The 21,102-nt window shown below is 40.2% G+C and overlaps 1 protein-coding gene across 2 annotated transcripts in view; it reads left to right on the forward strand.

The window, feature by feature from the left end:
- LOC145985345 (synaptotagmin-12-like) overlaps window positions 1-21,102 on the forward strand; it is a 210,888-nt gene that overhangs the window by 100,144 nt on the left and 89,642 nt on the right. For both annotated transcript variants that reach the window (XM_083119246.1, XM_083119247.1), the window contains exons 2-3: window positions 1,222-1,403; window positions 11,987-12,501. In XM_083119246.1, the coding sequence (XP_082975372.1) occupies window positions 1,224-1,403; window positions 11,987-12,501 (695 nt within the window). In that variant the 5' untranslated portion in view covers window positions 1,222-1,223. The remainder of the gene's footprint in view (window positions 1-1,221; window positions 1,404-11,986; window positions 12,502-21,102) is intronic.

Below are 21,102 nucleotides of genomic sequence, written 5' to 3' on the forward strand. Positions count from 1 at the left end.
CTAAGATGAAACAATCAATAGAAAAAATATAAAACAGATTTATCACATTTATATATTACAAATTCAAGATATTCAAATACTATTATGAGTATGATAACCTGCTGAATCACCTAGAAATAGACAGACTTGATGTCAGAGCTGAAAAGCGAATTATATCTTATATGGAAGGAATCTTGGGAGGGAAAATATATGGTACCAAAACTCCTTCGTATGATATGGCTTAAGGTGAAATCATACAATTTGAGAGGAAATAGCGAATTATTATGTGTTGATAAGAACTACATAAATAACAAGTATGTTCTGTATCTCAAAAACAGTTATAATTCGAATACCGTGAGATAGATATTGATAATGTTGTTAAAACAATTTTCAACTTCATATATAAGGATAATTATTTAAGAACTCTTTTATAGTTTTATAGTTGAAATGTAACAATTGTATATTTTTAATGCATTTTTAAAATTTTTGTAGTTTTAGGTTATGTTTGCTAAATATTTTGGAATGTTCTATTGTCCAATACTGTGGTTTTGGATACCTTGCAAGATGTAACCTTGTAACATGTAATATTGCTTTATTAAGGCTGAAAAGCTGTTCTCAGAAGTTTCAAAACACTTTTAAATAAATAAATAAACTTGTCTTTCCATGCCCATTGTTTCTAACATAATAATAATAATAATATAATAATATCGTCTTTATTGAGAGGGCGTGTTTCGGCCTCGCGGGCCGTTCTTACAACAAACCCTTTAAAAAAAAACATATTACAATTGACACCTTACACTTCTTGAAAATTATTGTTGCAGTAGAAAGAATAAAAAAAATTAAAAAATAAACATTTATACTTATAATGTAAACAATTAATGTACTGAAGGTACAGAGTTAAATCTAAAACCACAATTAGAATACAATTATTACAGCTAAAACCAATACCTCATTCCCATTCATTACAGAAAAGACAAATCCAGACACTATTGTTTGGACTGTAGGTGCTTCTTTAGATTTGTTTTGTGTTGCAGGGTGGAGCTCCCCTGGGGTCAGTGGTGGGGGGAGGTCATTCCATTCTCTTATTGCGGTGACTATGAAAGAATTTCCATAGAATGTTGTTCTGTGTACAGGAATCGTGTTTTTTGACGAAGGTTAATTTGTTTTCTTTTCTTCTTGTACGGAGCAATTTGATCAAATAAATATCTTGGTTCCTTAACATTGCTTGTTCTTATATTTCAGACATGGGGGAGCTGCAGGTGGCCGTGACGCTGGTGGGACTAGCCATTATCTTTCTGCTAGTCCTTCTGGCCGTCTGTCGGTTCATGGGGCTATGGACCTGGACGTCCGCGTGGATCTTCTCCAGCCGGGAGGAAAAAGTGGGGCTCACTCGAAGCGGCCATTACAATGCCAATGGGTACCTGGTAAGTTGACGCAGTTAATAATGTCTTTATACGCAGGAAAATTGATTTATTTGGTTTATTTTACTTCGCTTTTCTGTCACTTTTGGCTAATCGCGAATATGAATGATGAAAGTGACGAAAGAACAGTCGCAAAAGAACTCCCACGCCAGAGTCGGGATTCGAATTCAGAACAGAGAAAAAAAGCTTGTTTGAAATAATCAAAACTAGTTTCTGAAAAACATATCTGAACAGGCACAAACAAATGATTGTTCACTAGAAATAAATTATTTTCGTAACCGTGCACATTTTTTCAGAGTTTGGCTAAAAATTACCAAATTTAGTAAAAATTACTAACTTTTTAAGTACGGTTACCACAAAGCTTAACCAAACGTGATTTGGTTTCTTCTGTGTATAGCCTACGAGATACCGAGAGTTGTGTGTCAAATTATAACTATCTGCAGCGCAAGAAGTGGAAAATATTAGCTGGGAGATTTTTGGTCCAGCCTTGTGATTACCTGGGAGGGAATGCTCCTATGGTTTAACATGATGACGAGGAGACAGCTGACTTCGAGTACTGACTATCTGTATCTGTAACCATGGTATATTTAAGAATTCATTTCGGAGTTGTTACACTGTACTCGCTACAACGCAGAATGTTCTAGTGGGTGTAAAATCACACCGAGTTACGAAATTTGCCAGCGCGAAAACAAATCGATAAATACCTCTATGCTTTATTTTTGTATTTATTTTTCACGTGGCTTTTCTGCCTACTTAGGATCATCGCGACGATGAAGTTGAATGATGATTACATTAAATTGATGACGGGACACACTCCCCTAGGATTACTACTCAGAAGCTAACGATGCAACCACAGAATAAGTAATAAATCAATATTGTAGTACAACGATTAAATGTTGGGACACCTTTATACCGAACATCCTGTATTAAAATACAAATTGAACTAATGCCACTTCCTACACATTGCAAGGCACATTGGGGAATATGGTGGTAGGGTCCTACACATTCATAATCTCTTACATTAGTGGAGACTATACGATCAGCTCCATGCTCCGGTCGCCTTAACCTCCTTCCTCTCAGGTACCCATTTTATTAGAGGCTGGGTGACCCCCAGAAAAAAATCCATGCAGGGACATTGCTGAATAAATGCCCACCTGTAATTATGCACCCCGGGATTCGAACCAGAGTTTCCCGCTTAGCAGTCATATCGACTAGACCATCACGGCTCCACATGCTCTCATATATATTTTATATAGAATACTTTACATTTTACATATAATGTATATAATACAGGACAACCATTTTCTAAAATACAAAATTCTAATTTGCTTAAACCTGGTTTACTCTTTATTAATAACGAGCATTTATTTATAGATTATTTTTTAAAAAACAAGTTATTATCGAATTAGTCTTTTGAGTAATATGAATCTAAGAACAAGTTAATTTCGTGTCTAAATAATATAAATAGAAATAACCAACCGTTGTGTTTACTAATGTTATTCTACTCTTTTCAATTAATGCCAGTAGAAGAATCAGGAATCTATTCGTATATCAAGAATTAGTGTTTAATATTATTTTAAAATACCGAGAAGTTTTTTTTGTGCGTGCAGAAAATACGTCAGTAAATTTGAGAAAATGTATTATTCTACGGAAACTTCAAAGCAGTGAAAGAATTTTAGCGGAAAATACATACAAACCGACAAAATATTGAATATCCTCAAATGTAAGATACAGAAGTTTTTAAACAGCTCTGAATTTGTCAAATTGTATTTCTTTTAACATTCCATGTTTATTTCAGTATTAATGGATAATGATTGTTGCGGCAGAGGTACCAGCGATTTCAGAATTTAGGTATACTTAATGAATCTCGAGATGTCCAATGATGTTCAATATTTCGGACCTCGCATTTCATTTATAAAATGTAAAAACAATGGAAGTCCATAACGTGGACAACATATTCTACAATTAATAAATAAGTTATATAAGAGAATATTATTAACATTCATGCTACACTGTTAACATGTAATTATCATTTAAATTCAACCAGAGCAAGTTCTTGGGTTCGGTAGAACACCGTAACCTCACATAAGTACCTTACAATTATGTAATTATGTTACTTATTTTTCATAACTATCATTATTTGTTTTTAATTAAAATTTTAATCTTTGGCATGTTTATTTACAAGGTGGGCCATAAGTCAGTTGTCACTAGCAATCGTTAGACTTTTTTTTTAACTAGCGTAGTGGAAGTCAGTTGTCAACTTGACTAGTGCGTACTACCCAGCATTCTTATATTGGGTAATACGCACTAGTCAAGTTCACAACTGACTTCCACTACGCTAGGCAAAACGAAGTCTAACGATTGCTAGTGACAACTGACTTATGGCCCACCCGGTATATTATGTTTAATTAATTTAGTACACTACAATTATATTTCTGATAGAAACATTAATTACATCATATACTGTAATCTTGTTCACTAATCTTACGAAACCCCTAGCTAACATATGTTTGAATATATCAGCGTCATCTAACTAATACTTGCTAAATGCTGCGTACAAGAAATTTCTCATCTTAACTTTTTTTAAGTCCGCTTTATACACTGATAAGCTAATCGGGACTGAACTTACAGTGTAAAGTGGGATCCAATCCATTATGCCTGCACCGACCACTTTACCACTACGCCATCGGGGGGCTCCTTGTTAACTTCTCGATAACAAAGTTAACTATTGAACTGATTACTTACCACTTTTGCTAGTGCAAGGTATTTGAGCTCAGAAATGTGATAAGAATACCTTTGATACCGAACTACCCATAGTGGGATAGGCATGATAACGTGTATTTTTTTCTGTTTTCGTGTTCTCGAGAATACGAGGGAGGACTGGAAAGTTCATGAAATCATCCAGAAGAAACACAGCTGGAACAACCATTTTAATACATTATTCAACGTATTCCCCCCGAAGGTCAATACACATTTCACAACGATGTTTCAACATGTGTAACCCTTTCAATTAGGAAGTTCTGTCCTGCTCTGCAAACCAGCCCTCCACCTCCTCAACCAGTGCATCTTCGGACTGAAAATGTGTGCCCTTGAGATGTTATTTGAGGTTTGGAAAGGGGCGATAGTCGGACGGGGTCAGATCAGGGGAATAGGGTGGGTGGGGTACACAGGTAAAGCCCAGGTCCGCCAGCAATTGCATGGTTTGATGGGCCTTGTGTGAGGGTGCATTGTCCTGGAGAAATTGCACACCACGGCTCACTTTTCCCAGACGTTTTTCCTTCAGAGCCGCCTTCAATTCAATCAAATATTGGGAATAAACAGCAGCATTGATGGTTTCACCCTGTTTAAGATATTTTATGAGGATGACACCGGTCTTATCCCAAAAGACCGATGCCAGAACCTTCCCCGCTGACCTTTGACTTCGGAACTTTTTCGGTCGAGGAGACCCACTGTGGCGCCACTCCATGGATTGCTTTTTAGTCTGTGGGTCATAATGGTGAATCCATGTTTCATCTTCAGTCACCAGAGAGCCCACAAAATCATCAGGGTGTTGAAACTTGCACACGGTCTTCCGTGACATCTGCACCCGTGTTCTCTTCTGGTCAGCATTCAGACATTTTGGGATCCATTTCGCACTGAACTTCTGCATGTCCAGATACTCTGATATTTTGACACCCACACGATCACGCGATATCCCCAGATATGCAACAATGGTTTTGGTGGATACGTGCTTATCCTCCATGATCATGTCGTGTACTTTGTCGATATTTTCCGTGGTCACTTCACTTGCAGGCCTGCCAGCGCAGGATTCATCTTCAGTCTCACCACATCCAGTCTTAAAACGACTCATCCATTTGGCCACTGTTGTCTATCCTGGAGCATGTTCCCCCAAAGTATCATGCAAAGTTTTATGGATATCCATGGGGGATTTGTCTTGCAACACGAAAAACTTGATGACACTGCGAAGCTCATTCTTCTCAAATTTCCATAGGTCCTCCGCCATCTCTTCTTACTGAACGTGAAACAAAAAAAAAAACAATCACAAAAGGATCATATTCAGAATAAGAGGTTTACAATATATGCTCTTTCTAATGGCTACAACAAATTGTTTCAATTTTTATTTCTTCTGGGTGACTTCATGAACTTTCCAGCCCTCCCCCCCTTCGTATCCTTAGTTTTCGTAAAAAAATCAATGAATATCTAATTTCGTCCTGCTCCGTGAGGGTTCAAGAGATGAATGACCATAAACCAGAACGGCAGAAATCGAATTCTAAAGCTTTAAATAAACCTCATGGGAAGGTCATTCATTCCACAGACCAAGTACGATTTTCACTAACAGTCGGTTAAAATTAACCCCTCCGTAGAGCAGTGGTTAAACTAACTTAACGCAGCTCAATGCTCAGTTTCTAATGTCGAGTATGCACATACAGATTTTGTTGTACTTGTTAACTTATCAATTTCATGCAATCATCAACGAACAACGTTTATCAAAGAGGTAGAAAAGTAACGTAAAATGGTCACTTGGTAACTACCACTTTTGTGTGTATTTCCTTCATTTTTTTAGTGTGGGGATTTTTATTTACAAGCTGGCATTGTTAGAAATTGCCATATTGAATCCACCGTTTCTAATATATTTCAATACTCAGGTTGCTTTTAAAAAATGTTGTTTCTCTGGCCTAAGACACACAATACCAAGAAAATAAATTCTGAAGCATTAAATTCCAGACAAATTAGTTTCTATTGGAATACGATATTGGTATCTTTCCTTGCGTTTAATTCTAAAATTATTTCAGGTATTCGTACACGTAGTTCCTCTTCAAGAAAATGCAAGTCATTTTAGTGATTATTAATTCATGTCCACTGTCCATATCTCACGAACTGTAACAGCTAATGCTAACTTCCATGGTGGAATGGTAAATGTAGTTTGCTGTAAAATGTGGTCCTAGATTGGAATCCTGGGTGGGTATAAATGGGTTATAGACCCCCCATCCCCCCTGCAATTTCATTTTCGTAAATTCCACTAGTTTCTAAAAAAAAAACAGATATGGTATTCCAGATTCAGAAATCAGTTCATCTGTTTAGAATGTCTACAGCATCGAAGTGAATCTTTGTGTGGCTTACTTTTACTGTTGAGAGAGAATGAAGAGAAAGCGAGCTGCAGAGAGAGAAGGGAGGGAGAGAATGATGATAGAGAGAGAAGGGAGAGAAAGATACAGAGAGGGGGAGGGAAGAGAAATAATTTATATGTAGAGAGAGAGAGAACAGAGAGAAAGAAGCGAGAGAAAGAGAACAGAGAGAAGGAAGGGAGAGAAAGAATTTAGAGAGAGAGAACAGAGAGAAGGAAGCGAGAGAAAGAGAACAGAGAGAAGGAAGGGAGAGAAAGAGAGAACAGAGATGGAAGGGAGAGAAATAATTTAGAGAGAGAACAGACAGAAGGAAGCGAGAGAAAGAGAACAGAGAGAAGGAAGGGAGAGAAAGAGAGAACAGAGAATGAAGGGAGAGAAATAATTTAGAGAGAAGGGGAGGGAAGGCATAGAAACATAAAAGCGAGAAGAGGGAAAAAATTGAGAGAGATAGAAGGAAGGGAAAAGAAAGAGAAAGAGAGAGAAGCACCCGAATTTATGTTTTGGGTGGCAATCAATTCTCATTAATTCAAATATAATTCTTATTCCTGTAAACTTTATGTAAGCAAATAGTAACCACAATACATAACCAGATTTTGTTCTTAATTATTTACGCAAAGTAATTGAATTACATCACTGGTTACTTGCGAATTGAAACTAGGGGAGACCGGGGTAATTAGAACATGGGGTTATTGGAACATGTTAATGTAGAATAATTTAAAACGAAAAGACTGGTGTAATAACATTTCATACCTATGTACCTACACTAAACCTACATGCAGAAAATTTGTTATTGGAATAACTACACAAAAGTAAGTTTTATTTGACTTTTATTATACACCTGCAAAAAATGATGTGACGCATGTTTGGTGTTTCTCTGCTTCTGCATATACTGGATGTGAATGAAAGAACCCTTGCAAAATTTTCTTCACCCCTATAATAAAACATAAGGGCACACATCTTTTCATGTGAGTTTGGTTGTCTATGGGCATTTTGCCTGGTTTTTATAAGCAAAGTTCTTATTACCCCAAAAATTTCTCCAAAGGGGTTATTAGAACATTGCGTAATTTGCTTGATTTTGCTTGGGGTAATTAGAACAGTCATGGGGTAATAAGAACATCATCTTGAAATACCATGAATATGACAATAAAAATAATACATTGTCATAACAACATTTGAAAATGGTTAGGCTAAGTTCAAAGTTCCACATTTGTGCAATATTTATAATAATTTAGTCATAACAGTTATTTTTGACTGGCAATATGAAAAACAAATATCTTCAATCATATGTGTTCTTTCAGACAAGAAAGATATGATACATTCAAATTTATAATTAAATTTATTGAAATTGTGTACATTTGCATTGGCATCAAGGTTTATATACAAAGGTCAACTCTTTAAAATTGTACAATGTATAATATAATGTCATACTTGGTATTTTGTATCAACATTCAAAAAACGGTAATTGTAATCATTAGATAAGTATATTGTGATATACATAGTAAAATAGAATCAGAGGATGACGATGTAGTCCTATTCAAACTGGAAAAGTACTACGCTGTATATTACGAGCGAAAGTGGTATGTTGGTAGAATTATTAAAATCTCTAATGGCCAGTCTAAAGCAACAATCAAGTTTCTGGAGGAAAAAGAAACTGGCAAGTTCGATTGGCCACGAAGACCTGATGTTGAGGAAATTGATAGGAAGTTTATATTTTACGGACCTTTGGAGTTAAATGGAATCGGTCCATTTACCCTTCCATTGTATGACATCATTAAGAGCAAGTATGAAGCTTTCAAAAAAGAAATCAAACATTCAAATCAGTAGATCTACTGGTGCCAAACTGACAAATGTTAATATGGGTCAAGTGTTCTTTGGTGTAGCTTTTGTCATGTAGCCTATATTTTATGGTTTCATATATAATTGTTTTTTGAGACTGATAAGCTTAATTTCTGTATATATTAGTTTTTCACGACAGTTAAACCTGTTAGTGTAAGTTATCTTAAGTGTTTTTAGAAGTATTAGCACTACTTGTTACAAATTGGAGTAAGTTTTCCTCCAAAAAAGATGCTTTTTTGTACTTTTTCTAATTGATATACTAGATTGTACATGTAACTATTAGAAGTTTTTTCTTTACTACATTGTAGAATGGCCTGTAACCTTTCAAATAAATCATAGAACACTGATTTTCATTCACACATGTTTGCTTCACAGCTGGGAAATTGAACTTTATGAAAAAAGACGTTAACTTGGGATTTTATTTAAACAAGCATTGATAACTCCAGAAGAAGTAGAGCTATTGTGTTCAAATTTGCAGGATAAATGAGACATTTATATATGATGTTCTTATTACCCCAACAGCAATCTAAAGCTATTCAGTTGAAATTTCTAACTTATGTTCCATTAACCCCAAATGGGGTAATTGGAACAATTTTATGGTGTCATGACAATTTTTTTTTTGGACGAGTATTTGCAATGCAGGTATGGTCATTATTTTTTTCAAAAATATACAAAAGATGTTCTTTGAAATGGTAGAAATTTTTAAAAAATCCATCAGTAACTTTCTGAGTAATTTACAGTGGAACTTCTACAGGCTGTTTCCTGTTCTAATTACCCCGGTCTCCCCTAATCCTCTCTGGTTTCACTGTGAATAAATAACTTCGTATTCTCAGCAGGCCTTTTTTATTATTATTATTATTATTTTGGGGATAGGCGGTGGGACTGAGAAGCTCTGAGCGGGATTACCTCGCGTCACAATGAAAAAGAACTGGGAGGCAGAGAGAGAGAGTTTTTCGTCACGGCTGGATCGGACGCAATGAGTGACGTCAGTGGTGCGTGATAAATCTAGGTCCTACGGAAAGAGGCTCATATGCAACCTCACACGCAGCTGAGCAAAAGTCCGTGGAGGAGTTCTTCGTCAAGTGAAAGGGAGTGCAATAAAGTTACATCTTTCAGCCGGCTGGGAATTGCGATTTCATTGAGTGCTGAAATTGAAACTGCGGTGAAAACTACCAGAATGTTGTGTTTCTGTAAACTGAGTGTTTGGCAAATGTTCAGTGCACAGCGAATGCTTATTTCAGCTAACCATAATCGATTTGTTCAATATATTTTCTAAGCACTGACAGGGGAAGTTATCTAAGTGTCCCCCTCCGATATCCATGAAACTTGGCAGGGGTATAGAGGGGCCCAAAGGAAGAAATACGTGTTTTTGTATTTCAGCTAAAAAACTGTTTTAGAGGGCAACCCCCCCCTTAAATGTCAAGATGAGGACAAATTGAAGTGGGGATCTGACTCCTGTGTCCCCCTCCGATATCCATGAAACTTGGCAGGGGTATAGAGGGGCCCAAAGGAAGAAATACGTGTTTTTGTATTTCAGCTAAAAAACTGTTTTAGAGGGCAACCCCCCCCTTAAATGTCAAGATGAGGACAAATTGAAGTGGGGATCTGACTCCTGTGTCCCCCTCCAATTTCCATGAAACTTGGCAGGTGTATAGAGGGGCCCAAAGGAAGAAATACGTGTTTTTGTGTTTCAGCTAAAAAACTGTTTTAGAGGGCAACCCCCCCCCCCTTAAATGTCAAGATGAGAACAAATTGAAGTGGGGATCTGACTCCTGTGTCCCCCTCCAATTTCCATGAAACTTGGCAGGTGTATAGAGAGGCCCAAAGGAAGAAATACGTGTGTTTGTGTTTCAGCTAAAAAACTGTTTTAGAGGGCAACCCCCCCCCTTAAATGTCAAGATGAGGACCAATTGAAGTGGGGATCTGACTCCTGTGTCCCCCTCCAATTTCCATGAAACTTGGCAGATGTATAGAGAGGCCCAAAGGAAGAAATACGTGTTTTTGTGTTTCAGCTAAAAAACTGTTTTAGAGGGCAACCCCCCCCCCCTTAAATGTCAAGATGAGGACAAATTGAAGTGGGGATCTGACTCCTGTGTCCCCCTCCAATTTCCATGAAACTTGGCAGGTGTATAGAGAGGCCCAAAGGAAGAAATACGTGTTTTTGTGTTTCAGCTAAAAAACTGTTTTAGAGGGCAACCCCCCCCTTAAATGTCAAGATGAGGACAAATTGAAGTGGGGATCTGACTCCTGTGTCCCCCTCCAATTTCCATGAAACTTGGCAGATGTATAGAGAGGCCCAAAGGAAGAAATACGTGTTTTTGTGTTTCAGCTAAAAAACTGTTTTAGAGGGCAACCCCCCCCCTTAAATGTCAAGATGAGGACAAATTGAAGTGGGGATCTGACTCCTGTGTCCCCCTCCAATTTCCATGAAACTTGGCAGGTGTATAGAGAGGCCCAAAGGAAGAAATACGTGTTTTTGTGTTTCAGCTAAAAAACTGTTTTAGAGGGCAACCCCCCCCCCCTTAAATGTCAAGATGAGGACAAATTGAAGTGGGGATCTGACTCCTGTGTCCCCCTCCAATTTCCATGAAACTTGGCAGGTGTATAGAGAGGCCCAAAGGAAGAAATACGTGTTTTTGTGTTTCAGCTAAAAAACTGTTTTAGAGGGCAACCCCCCCCCCCCTTAAATGTCAAGATGAGGAGAAATTGAAGTGGGGATCTGACCCCGAAAGCACGTAAATATGGCATAGGAAGAAACAGGGGACATAGGGCCCCTCTATACACCTGCCAAATTTCATGGAAATCGGGGGGGACACAGGGATCAGATCCCCACGTCAATTTGTCCTCATCTTGACATTTGAGGCGGGTATTGCCTCTAAAACAGTTTTTTAGCCAAAACAAAAAAACACGTATTTTTATCTTTGGGCCTCTTTCTACACCTGCCAAGTTTCATGGAAATCGGAGGAGGACACTTAGATAACCTTCCTTGTGAGTAATCTTTTATGGTAGCGTCACGGGCGCTCGCAGGGAGGGTAAATGGCCCCTTGAAATATGAAAAACATTGCTACTTATTCACTTCGTCTCCATTTAGTTTAATATAAATGGCTGTATCAAGTACGTATGATACACATGAAAATATTAAGTTCATGTGTTTTAAATTAGACACTGCCACTACTTGTAATGTTTAAGAGATTCTCTCGAGTTAACTACTTGTTGAATTCTGGAAAAGATTCCACAACCTAATGCCACTCTCATCTTCATTTCAGTTCTTGAAGATGAGAACGACGTTAGCTCTCAAAAGCATTGTCCACTGTCTACAGATCATCTGGAAAAGATGTCACAAGCTATCGCCACTGTCATCTTCACTTAAGTCCCTGAAGACGAGGGTAACGTTAGCTCTCAAAAACATTGTACATCATGTACAACTAATTTGGAGAAGATTCCACAAGTTAACTCCACTGTCATCTTCACTTTAGTTCCTGAAGATGAGAGTTACGTTACGTCTGATGAAATTTGAATCTTCTCCACAGCTTGCCTGATAGTTTACACGAGAGAGACAATATTAACCATGCAAACTTCAAGGTATTCTCTTCAGTCTGTAATCTCTCTTCTGCTTCTTTACAGGTTCATTCCGACTCGGATATCCATCTGGACGCTACAGGGAGCTTCAAAAGGTTCGATCCGGTGGACCGCGACTTCAAAGTGATCAATGAGACTGTGACAACGCTGGGTCCTGTAAACAAAGACGTTTGGACGATGGGACCCACTGTAACGCCCCCAACAACACCTCCCATAATACCACCGCAGCCCCTTAGACCAGCCCCCGCACCCCAGCCCCTGAGACCTGCACCGCCGATCCCAGCGCCTCCGCCTCCCAGTCCCGCTCCGGGGCCAGCCCCCGCAACGCAGTTACCTCCCATGCCCCCAATGGCGCCAGTTCCGGCGAGTAAACCGGTTGAACAATCTTCCGTGGACAGTGAGGGAGGCCTGCACTCGGAGCTGGAGAGCTCAGAGTTGCCGCTTACCCTGAAGAGGGCTGTGTCTTGTGATTCTGTGTGCTCGGACACGTCGGTTGTGCTAGGGGATCTGGAAGAACCTAATATTACAGGATACCTGTGCGTCGGTTTGGAATACGATAGGTGAGTCTTCTAAATACAGTGCTTCACCTGTAGTCATTGTAGATATGTAATTAGTACAATCCAAGGCACGTGTTTATACATATTGTTAGGTTGATGCTTGTAAAGCAGATCTTGTAGGATGAAGTGAATAATACAAATATTACACTTCCAAAGGACTGCCACCAAATGGCTGCCTTGCATCGGGCAAGCCATTGGATATAATCTTTATTATAATGATGTCGAAAGAGAAACTGCGTAGAATATCTGATCTAAAGACTGTCCCATGGAAAATTCAATGTCATACTTCAATTTGCAAGTATGAAAAATTCGATATCATTTCAAAGCTTAAATAATAACCAGTACATAACTTTATTTGGAGCATTTTGCTGAATTTCGTTACTCAAAATTTCTATTTGGCCTAGAATCCAGAACACATCATAAAAATTTATCTTGTTTCGTATTTCAATATATCTAAAATCCTTTGGGTTTACTGGAAATAAACCCCCCCTAAAAAAAACTGTTCATTCAGAAGTTATGAGCGGATTTCTAAGAACGTGTAATTTTGATATGGGGGCAACTTGTGGGGGGATGGTTCTTCTAAAGGGACCTAACTATGAGGAAATATTCAACATTCCCCTAATTTGTTATGGTCAGGCCCATTTTCGAATTCATTGACTAGGCTACAGGCAACGTTCGCAATACATGCTGCATCTGTGCCACACGTGCCTGAAACAGAGGTGGTATCAAGGCCAGATGAGTCTTGACAATTTAGTCTGATCTCGGCTCGCATAAGTATAGTTTTCAGTTTAGTCTGGAATATATAAATGTATAGGATAAGCAAGTTATGGAGCCTCTCACTGCATAAACATACACAGCATACAGAGGTCATTAAAGAAAACATATTTCTTGTGTAGCGCCCTGTTTAGACGCTACAAACCCTTAAAAAAAGGCAACTTTATCCTGAATGTATGCAACCACGTCGCACAGGTTCCCACAGTTGTCAGTAATTAATTAATTTTGCAATTTCCATAAACAAGGTACTTGATATACCTTATCTATCGTGCGGGACGGCATGGGTTCGATCCCGTGTTCAGTCTCCGGGAATATTCGGCCTGTGTATAGGGCCGGTGGCAACCCACCATCGTGAGGAAATTGGGGAGCTCCGAGTGAGTGAGTGTAATCAGGTCGCGACGTCCTACAACGGCTGGGGGTTTGTCGGGCCGACCCCCCGTCCCCCTAGTCTGGCTGCAGATCTCTACGCGCCCCTGGTGGCCCGCGTGGGAGGGAGGCCAGCAGTCGGTAGATAAGCCAGGGCCAAATATTGGGCTGTAGCGCTATAGGATTACTAGATATACATTTGGTACACAAAGAAAATTTGATTTTAAATTTACGATCGAGTGTACCATAAGTACTTATACGATCGTGGTTGCACACTACCACGCCAGTCATGCGAAACACGATTTATTCGTGTTTACAAAGTTTACAAACAGCGAATACTGAACGACTTACGTGCAAAGATCTGTGAGGAGCCTAATGCTGTTCCAGTACACTTTTACCGTCCTGCGTGTGCGAATGTGGATTTATATCTTAAAGCTTGCATTGACACCACAGGGGAAGTCATTGATCACCTCATGGAGAACAGAGAGAGATTTTTCTGTTATTCAGCCACGTTAACTATTCCTATGCCTTTGTTGTCCAATTAACCTATGCCTATTTTCAAAATAAAGCTGTAGAGACACATTGCACATTGGTACGGATCCTACTTTAAACTGTAGGTCCAGTCCCTATTAGCCTATCTGTGCATAAAGTGGACTTAAAACAACAAATCAAACAAACAAATCTAAATAAACCTGGTGGATTCTCCTAACAATCATATAATGTAACAATCAATTAATACATTTTAGAAACATAACCAAAAAAAGTTATTTAGGTGTCTGACGATGTCAAGATTAGTCAGTTAAATCTATAGTCGGTTGTTAGTAGGCATATTCACGTTCAGCCAGCCCTCTCCTTGGTGGAGTGGTTATCACAGCTCGCTACGACACCAGTGGTCCCGGGCTTGAATCTCGGTTTGGCATGGCTGTTCTTTGCGAGGCTTAGTTTACGAAAGTCTCGAACGAGACCAAGAGTTTGTTTGACACTACACGTGCCATGAATGACAAAATTTGGCAAAAATGTTGTCCGCTTTATCCGGCTTTATCCCGCTTTTACCGGGACAGGCTGGCTTGATAGCAGGTAAGCGACGCTAATACAAAAATACAAATGCAGCTTAAAGTCCAATCCGCCCGAAAACGATGCCTCCACCGGGAACTATCCCGAAATATCATGATTGAAAGGTGAGGTTGCTCTTTTAATTGAATTTACCTTCCATATTATCTCTCTCTATTATGGTGCTTTCGTTCTTCCTTCTCTCGCTTCAATTTTTCTCCCTCTATTTTTTAAACAATAAACATATGAAGACAAAAGCAACGCTAAAATGCGAACCGCGAAGTGAATATGATGAAAAAATTGTTAATTTTTCTTTAGTCAACTCCAGATCTAAACCTATTTTTCTTTCTCTTGTTTACTTCTCGTTTTCTCCACTTCTGTTTCATCTCCTTGTCTCTTGTTTCCTATCTCTCTTTTCAATTTTGACTCCTGCCCTGAAAATTTTCTGTGGGCGCCTATTCTGGCTGCTAACCAGTGTCGCTTTACATAACGTATTAAAGGTGTTACCGTTCAACAAAAGCATTATATACAGTACAACGAATAGTTTCTCCTGTGTCAGAATAAACCTGACAGTCTATTGATTAACTACACCGCATATAGTGTCGGGACGAAAACTTTGTTCCCATAGCAACGGTAAGAATGAAAACAAATGCTCCGTTGCAATATTTTTTAACAAAGCTCCAGTGACACAAAAGCACCATTAGTATATAAAAAAGTTATATCGATTTCCACTGAAACAACAATCTGTTTTAAATGTGTTTTTTTTTTCACTGCTATCAAACAAAAGGAGATAAGAGAGCTCACTGCCAAAAACATCCAGCAGATGAAAGAGAGGCGCATTGTTTTGTGGTTATTGAGTTTTTCGTAACCATATCGTGTTCACCCCGTGGCGACCAAAGGTTTACAATTAGTCCAAAAGGCTATCGGGTTCTTCAGGCATCCAGGGAAAATAATCACATTTCTAGAGAGAAGCAACCCAGTACCGATGCAAGAATGATGAATCAATTGGCGAATCTACGTATATTTCTGCTCTGGCATCCTGGTTACTTCATTTTTTTACCTCGTGTCTTATATTGCACTGCCTAGTTCTAGTTCTCAAAATGATAATTTGTATCCAATATGTCTGTCGAAACCAGGAGTGTCCCGAGCAAGGAGTAGGGTACAACCTTTCTCTCCTTCTACCCTATGCCGACAACTGAAACGGGCTCTTGTCAGCCAATCCAAGCCGTGAAGGCATTTTGGGGGTTTGAGGTCATTTACCGAGCTGATGTGATCAACATCATGCTCCAGCAGCCAATCCCACCTTCCAGGTACCCATTTTTATGCTACATGCAGGGACAATGCAGAGAAATTACCATCTGAAATCGAACCCGTCTCTCCCGCGTGACAGTCAGGTGCCCTACCGATTTTATTTTTTTTAAGAATATCCCTAAGCGGTAATATTCCCCGTTTTTCACTATTTTCTCAAATTTTCATTTCAGTTTTTTTTCTCATTTGGACGAACACAAATACCCATTCCTTACCCGGGACTCGAACCCGGAACCCCTGGACTCTCAATCCAGACAGCCTCCCCAGTAAGACAAACACGTGACTAACGTCAGCTCTAATCAAAACTAGACGTTTAAACAGCGGAGGATAATATTGGCGAGAATCTTCAGAGAGAAACAGAGATTTTCCGTTTTTAAAAGAAAGAATAGTGAAATGTCCAGCCTAACAAAATATCTGCAGGCGTCTTACCAGAGCATCAACAGCTAGTTCATAGAATGGGTCTGCAGATGTCGCTGTAAGTAAAAATCATCATGGTTCTTCAAATTGGCCGTTCCTTTACAATAAATGAAGAGAATTATCACGATAATTTTTTATAACATTTGCAAGTTTGCAAACGGTATATTTGCTTTCAAACATTTTGCAGCAGACTGCGGATACTTTTGCTTAAAGACCCTCTTCATAGAAGAGTGCTTGGTAAATATTATATACTGGGTGAGTCTGTTAAAAGAGGCCCCGTGGAAAATGTGATCCTTGCATGTAGGCAACCCTGGTACACCGAAGAGAAGAGCGGGGTAGAGAACAGTCTAGGATATCGGTGTCAAGCAGTTTCGACAACATCACACAGAGGGGGATTGAAAAGAAAGTGTCTAGTAGTGACCTTGAGGCAGGCAGCGTGCAGGTCAGTTGAGTGCAGTTCAGTGGCGAGGAAAGTTGTGAGTGTGGTTCGGTGGGTCAGCATGGTGTTAACGGTGCAGCAGCGTAGCTTTGTTGTGGAGACGTATGCACGCCTCGGTTCTGACTGAGGATGAGCGAAGGAACATTTACTTTCAGCAGGATGGAGCCACGGCGCATACAGCATATGCAAGGATCACGCGCATTGAGTCAGTGTTACCGCCTGATCGCGTCATCAGCCGTGACACGAACCAACTTTGGCCACCGCGTTCTCCAGATTTATCACCCTGTGATTTCTTCTTGTGGGGAGCTCTAAAGGGACAGGTGTATAGCAACAACCCTCACACACTCGGAGATCTCCATCCCGCAGGACGTCCTCGCTAATGATCTTCAGAAAATGTGGTATCGTCTGCACACGTGCCTCGAGGTCAACGGAGGACATTTCCAGCACCTACTCTAGGTAGGTTGTCATACTGTACTGTATTTACAGAAGAGATGTTTCATTCATTTACGTTTATGTGTTGTCTAAACTGCCTGGCACCGATATCCTGGACTGTTCTCTACCCCGCTCTTCTCTTCGGTGTACCAGGGTTGCCTACATGCAAGGAGCACATTTTCTACGGGCCTCTTTTAACAGACTCACCCAGTATTTGGGGTGTTCAGTAAAAGGCTTATATACTTTCAATCAGTCAATTGTAAGATTCTAAACATAGATGATCGAACATGTAAATCATGTCTGTAATGTTTTCTATTAAAAGAATAAACATAAAAACTGTCTGCTGTAAAATTGATTTTTTTTTTTTACGTAAGTGCTTTTACCCTAATAAAAAAATAATCCTTTGCGCAACAGCCCATGAAGGGCCTGGGCATACCTACCGACTGCCGGTCTCCCTCCCACACTTTCTCTCGTCACCTCTAAGCGTGGAGATCTTCAACAAGTATTGGAATAGTCGGGGGGTCAGCCCGACGTATCCCCAGCCGTTATAGTAGGTCGTCTCGACCGGATTACGCTCACTCACTCGGAGCTCCCCAATTTCCTCACGATGGTGGGTTGCCACCGGCTCTATACGTAGGCCGAATAAATTCCGACCAGAGCCGGATTCGAACCTACGCCGTCCCGCAGCGAACGATCTCAAGACGAAACAGCCTAAATATATAGCTCGTAGCTTATAACGAGCATTTAAATATTGTGTGCCACATTTACAACGTTCAATAAATCGCTTCATCCCGACATTTTGAAACTAGTAGATGAAATTGGGGTGCATGTGATATGCTCCCGTGGAAAGAATGTTGAATTTAATAAATCCCCCCCCCCAATTATATTATCAATTTCTCTGTTTTGATCCTAAAATTGTATATATTCGTTGCCATCATTAGCATATTATATCTACACCACTTTCATTATTTATCCGATCCGTTTCGAACTGATCCACGCGGGTTCCCTATTTACATGAGCATTGAGAGCACAAAAAACAATGCATATTATTCGTAATTTAAAAGACAGTCATTTAATCGTAATAGAAAATATGACATGAAGTGGATCTTCTATACAAAGAAGTACACGTGCACGAACCAGTACTGTGACGAGTAGTCACTTGAAACCAAAACTACACTCTGTCTCTGGAACCTGTGGAGCAGGGCCGAGCATTACGGAAGAGAAGAGGAGAAAGCGAGGAGAAGCAGTGCGCGCTGCTGTAAACGGCTGGTAGCTGCAGTAATCTCCACTCTCACGCGTTCATTAGTCGAGCCCTCTAGAGTGACTTGTTCCCGTTCGCTCCCTCCAGTGATGCCTGGGAACAGAGTGTAGTAGCTGGGTAACATTTGGTCAATCTTTAGTCCTAGGCCTTTCTATTATATTAGGAATTCTAGCTACGTGGTAAGCGGTCTATAGTAAAATGATGCAGACAGTTTGTGCAATCAACAATTGCTTGCGAAACTATTCTCTTGTCACGAAATTGCATCGCCTTGCAATCAAGGGGTGCCGGATATCCTATGGAGGCACATTGCATAGAGCCCTTTAAACTGCAGGTGCAGTCCCGATTACCCTACTTGTGCATAAAGTGAACTTAAGAAACAACAATTCAAACAAACGAAATTACAGGCTCATGCTGTGCATACACACATACCTAGGTATACCTACAAGTTTCGGAATATTTTTTTTTTATTAATAGTTTGCATTCATTTTCTTTCTTTTTTCTTTAGAGCAAATGAATCCACCGTCTACTTATTAGCGAACCAATTTACTTCTCTGCAAAAGCTTCTGTGACGTCATTAGACGAGATTTTCTTTTCCCTCCCTCAGTAGTCTCCTTCAACGGGAGTCGCGGGATGGAGGGGGCGGAGACCCCTGCAGGCAGCCGCCTGGGGCCTCGGTCTTGCGCCTAATTATCGCAGACCAGACAAAAGGAGAAACGTGCCAACTTTTGCTCAGTCGACTACCGGCCCTTGTCCTCGCCGCTCTTTCATCTTAATTGGCAGAGACTCCGCTCCCTTCCTCGTCGCCTGGTGGAAGGAGCGAGCAATGACCGAAAGGATTAAGACTGCCACACAAACCAGTTGCTCGGCTCTTGAGACGAGCTACAGGTTTGGTTAGGTTAATTACGTATTTAAAGACTGATTTATCAGACAATGATATCTAGCCTGTTCCTTTTGCGGTAGTTCCGGAAGAGTGAGAACAACGAGCGGCTATCGACAGCTACAAAAGCTTGGAGGTACATGCTAAAACCACCAAACCTGACCTGTATAACCTACTCACGTATGCATCTAATAGTAGAAATTAGCATGTGAGTAGGTTAGGTTTTACTTATTTATGCTATAAGATGCAGGGGCTGCTCATCCCCTTAAGACCCCATACGCAGTTCTCTCCAAATTCGTTCATCATAATACCCCCCAAATTATTTTGATAATTATATAGTAACTGATTTTAATTTTAATGCAATAGCCTGTCAAGTGATCGACAGTATTATCTTAAGGTGAGGAGGGACAATTTCCTTAGGTCTTTCTCCCCGGGGCAGCTGCCGATCACTGTTGCCAACTTTGCTTTTTTGGAGCCAGATCTGGCTCTTTCGTGCACACGTTTGACAATGAACTGTGGCACCCGCCCTCTGCCCCAACATAATGCCACCACTGGCTCCGGCCCATAAAGACCATGAGTGTACATTTTCCATGTGACGTGATATTCATATATAGGCTGCGTCACACACACCCTCTTTCCTCCCCAGGTATTTTTATATATAGCACTGTGGCTCAGGTGAAGATGACAATATTGTTATCCGGGAATCCTTTATTTTCGATTTCATATGAACATCATTGGATTATTGAGAAAGGTGACGCCGCCAAATCTAGGCGGTGAAAACTAAGAATAAATTGCCATCACTTTAAAGCTAACGGTAATAACAGCGCCCCCCGCCCCTCGGGACACCTAAAATTACACTAGGAGGCACTTTATGCAGCGTTCGTTAATCTAAGGGTCGTTCAAGGTTGACCGGGATTTTCGTACGTAAAAAATCGATGAATAGTCGGATCATGATGAAACGTGCGGGTGACGTAATGTATTCCTTTGCGAGTAACTAGCACCCGGCATGACGTATTTCGCGCATGCGCAGCAGTTGCAGCGAACATGGCGGCAAGTAGTGTATCTGTTGCTGTGGAACAGTGGTGTATAATAAAATTTCTTGTGAAGGAGAAGGTGAAACCTGCTGAAATTTGGCGTAGACTGCAAGCACAGTATGATGAACAAACACTGTCACGGGCAAGAGTATACGAATGGTGTCAACAGTTCAGTGAAGGGCGGGAGTTGGTAGCAAATGAACCGCACGGATTTTTGAACCGGTAAGATTTTAGGAACTGTCTTCTGGAACATGAAAGGTGTTATCCATGTGGATTTTTTGGAGCAGGGTACCACAATTAATTCCCAGTATTACTCAACACTGCTTCACGGTGCTGTACGTTGGGCCGTTTGGAAGAAAAGACCTGTAATGTTGTCGAAACACATGTCATTCTTTTCCATGACAATGCCAGGCCACACACGGCCCATTTGACTCAACAACACTGACCAACTTGCACTGAGAGGTTTTACCACACAGTCCTTGGAGTCCAGATTTAGACCCCAGTGATTTCCACTTGATTGGGAGCACTTGGGTTTGATGCACTTCCAGACAGATGAGGAACTCAAGAACGCTGTCCTGCGGTGGTTACGACACCAACCTACTTCTTTCTACGCCAAAGGCATCAAGGAACTTCCACAACGATGCCA

This window comes from Lepisma saccharinum, chromosome 3 (assembly GCF_977018435.1).
Source record: "Lepisma saccharinum chromosome 3, izLepSacc3.1, whole genome shotgun sequence".
Taxonomy (NCBI): Eukaryota; Metazoa; Arthropoda; class Insecta; order Zygentoma; family Lepismatidae; genus Lepisma; species Lepisma saccharinum.